We start from the raw sequence: 3,600 nt of genomic DNA on the forward strand, positions 1-3,600 counted from the left end.
CACTGAGGGTTGCGATCCATTGCCGGACACGAAAAAAGACAAAAAGGAAAAAAAAATAAAGTGTCTTTAAACAGACACACATAAAAAACAAGGTTAAGATTGAATGGCTGACAAAAATGTTGTGACCAGAGGCTCACAGGAACCGAACCCTGTCTTTCCCACAGGAGCAGCAGCTGAGTATTTGCTAATTCAGTGTTGGTAGCAACTTTATAGAACATAACTACTGTGACTAATGAGTACTGATTGTATATTTTAGTAGACAAAAATGGGGTCAGAATATAGATCATTTTTCATTGAAGAAACATTGTGAAAATATTTGATGCTCATTTGTTTCCTTTAGGACAGCAGCGTTCTCGGATGCTTGCTACTCTTTTTAAAGATGAAAGGTGCCAGCAACTTGCTGCTTATGGGATCCTAGAGAAAATGTATTTAGATAGGATCATCAGAGGAAATCAACTTCAAGAATTTGCTGCCATGCTGATGCCTCACCAAAAAGCAACTACAGCTGATGGTAATGATCATGTCTTATACATATGTGGTGGTAAATAGGTACAAATGAGTGGAAAGTATGTTAAATTAGAAGCATCTTGCTGTCTATTTATAATTTTCTGCATAACACTTCCTGATTAAAAAAAGGAAGGTTATATTGGCTGAAGATGAGTGTCATACACAGACATGGGCTTGCAGTATTAAAATAGCCCTATTGGAAAGCATTTTGTGAAATAATGCATTTTTTGGAAACTGTATGAGCAGAAAATTATAGATTATGCTTATAGTGCCTGGTTTTTTAAAAAACTCAAACTGTTGATAAGTAGTTTAATTAGTCTTAAGTATCAGATTGTAACAGAGCATAATTATCCAGTCCTATTTTAGATAAAGCAAAATTTGGCACAGTAGCTTGCCCAAGGTTATCAGGGTAAAGTGTTGCCAGTACGAATAGAACTTGGTGTCATATTTCCTAGTTAAGGAATGTATTTGCTTAAGTCGGGTTACCTGTGCCAGGCAAGAAGTTTTTAATAGTTGCTTGTTCATAACATTTTTTTAATGTATGTACAGAGGTTTTGAAGTAGCTTGTAGCAATAACACATATGATAATAAAAATAAATGTAGACAATCAGAAACATGGAAAAGATCAAGATAAACTGCAGATCTGTTAGACTTACTGCCTTGGATTCACTGTCATCCTGTATTGAAAGTAAGTTAGTTGTAAAGAGTCATTTAAGTAGGGACTGACTGAAAAATATATACTTCACCCAATCTTACTGCCCCAAGTTAAACCAGACCAGTAAAGGGATTGTATTGACCTTTTGAAGTTTTTTATTTAATTACACTTAAGAAGCAATTCAACTGATTCTTCTTATATTTCTATCTAAAGGAGGTGTTTTTTCTTCCACAGGATATTCTTTCTGCAGATCCTTAGGAAAAAATCCTTAATGGTCTTAGGATTAATTCTTCTGAGCAATTAGTTTTTACCTTATTTAAACACATTGTGAATTTATAAACTGATTGGTTCTCTTATTTTGTTTGGCTGCTAGAAAGCTTAAAATTAAATTTGTAGCCCACCTCTGAATAGTATGTATGTGTTTTGATTGTTACTTCTCTTGTTTTTCTTTTTTTCTTTTAAATTCTCTTGTCTTCTGTTTATTCTGAGCAGCTATAAATTTTTTTCTTTTTACTCTCTTTTAAAAATTTTATTAATTTTTTTATTGAAGCATAATTGATACATATTTGTGGACTATAAATTTTTTTTTTCCTTTTTGTCTTTTTTCGTGACCGGCAACGGATCGCAACCCTCAGTGTTGTCTTTTTTCGTGACCGATAATGGGATCGCAACCCTCGGTGTCGCGCCCGCACCGCGCTCAACCAGTGAGCAGACCAGTCTCTATATGGGATCCGATCCCTCGGCGGGAGCGCCACCGCACTCCCAAGCGCCGCACTCTACCGAGTGCGCCACCGGGCCAGCCCAGGACTATAAATTTTTAAAGAAGATGTCTGACATACAAGCTAAAAGCTAAATACATTTTTTAAAGTTTCCAGAATTGATATAGTTGAGCTTCAGGTTTGAGCATTCTGGCCATGAAAGAAAAGTGAAAAGATATAATTAGTTAGATAATTCTTTTCAGAAAAGAGGAATACTCATTAGGATCTGTGAGGAGCAAATGATTCTCACAAGGGACTGTATACAGAGGAAAGATATTTCTCTTCTTTCTCTTCCATTTTAGACCTAATTGCATTTCTTATTGATCTCTCTTGGACATTTTTGTTTATTGGTATTACAACACTAAGCTAGCAATCTTAAGACATAGATTTTTTTAAATTTGAATTACAATTCAGTGGTTTTTAGAATATTCCTAGAGTTGTGCAACATTATTACTAATCTACTTTCTGCTCTATGGATGTGTCTATTCTGGACATTTCATATAAATGGAATCATACAGTTTATAGCCTTTTGTGATTAGCTTCTTTCATTTACAATGTTTTTCAAGTTCATTCATGTCATATTATGTGTCAGTATTTCACTGCTTTTTATTGCCAAATATTCTGTTATATGGATATACTGTTTTGATTATTTATTCATCAGTTGATGGACATTTAGGTTGTTTTCCAATTTTGAGCTATTAATAATACTGCTATGAACATTTGTGCAAAAGTTTTTATATGGATTATATGAGAGTACTTCAGAAAGTATAGAATTAAAACATAATATGAGTCTTTCCATGAACTTTTCAAAGTACCCTCAGATGCTTTTAGTTCTCTTGTGTATATACCTAGGAATGGAATTACTGGGTTATATGCTAGCTCTGTGTTTATTAATCCTTCAAGGAGGTGCCCGGCTGTTTTCCAAAGCAGTTGCTCTATTTTGCATTCCCACCAGCTGTGTGTGAGGGTTTCAGTTTCTCCACATTCCCATTTATACTTGTTATTGTCTTTTTGATTTAGCTGTCCTTGTGAGTGGTATCTCATTGTGGTTTTGATTTGCATTTCCCTGATAGCTAATGATGTTGAATACATTTTTATGTGCTTATTGGCCATTTGTATACCTTTGGAGAAATGTCTCTTCAGAACCTTTGCCAATTTTTTAATTGCGTTATGTCTTTTTATTTTTGTGAGAATTCTTTTCTCTATTCCAGGTACAGGTCCCTTATCAGATAAATAATTTGCAAATATTTTCTCCCATTCTGTGTTGTCTCTACACTTTTTTGATGATGTCCTTTGAAACAAAAGGTTTTCATTTTGATGAAGTGCAGTTTATCTGTTTTGTCTTTGGAGTCATATCTAAGAAACCATTGCCTAACCCGAGGTCATGAAGATTTGCTCTGCTTTCCTCTAAAAGTTTTATAGTTATAAGTCTTACATTTAGTGCTTTGATTCAATTTGAGTTAATTTTTGCATATGATAGGAGGGAAGGGTCTAACTTTATTCTTTTGCATGTTGATGTCCATTTTTCCCTGCACCACTTGTTGAAAAGACTGTTATTTCCCTGTTGAATTGTCTTAGCACTCTTCTCGACCATTAATTGACCATAATGTGAGAATTTATTTCTGAACTATCAATTCTATTCCATTAATCTATATGTTTATCTTTATGCCAATAGTACTG

General features: G+C 34.2%; 1 protein-coding gene across 1 annotated transcript in view; it reads left to right on the forward strand.

The window, feature by feature from the left end:
* Nucleotides 1-340: 340 nt before the first annotated feature.
* LOC103581615 (COP9 signalosome complex subunit 4) overlaps nucleotides 341-3,600 on the forward strand; it is a gene marked incomplete at its 5' end in the record, with an annotated part of 15,222 nt that continues 11,962 nt past the window's right edge. The window contains one exon of the mRNA XM_008563403.1: nucleotides 341-511. Coding sequence (XP_008561625.1) covers nucleotides 341-511 — 171 coding nt within the window. The remainder of the gene's footprint in view (nucleotides 512-3,600) is intronic.

The sequence above is a fragment of the Galeopterus variegatus genome, unplaced genomic scaffold, assembly GCF_000696425.1.
Source record: "Galeopterus variegatus unplaced genomic scaffold, G_variegatus-3.0.2 Scaffold13480, whole genome shotgun sequence".
NCBI classification, from domain to species: domain Eukaryota; kingdom Metazoa; phylum Chordata; class Mammalia; order Dermoptera; family Cynocephalidae; genus Galeopterus; species Galeopterus variegatus.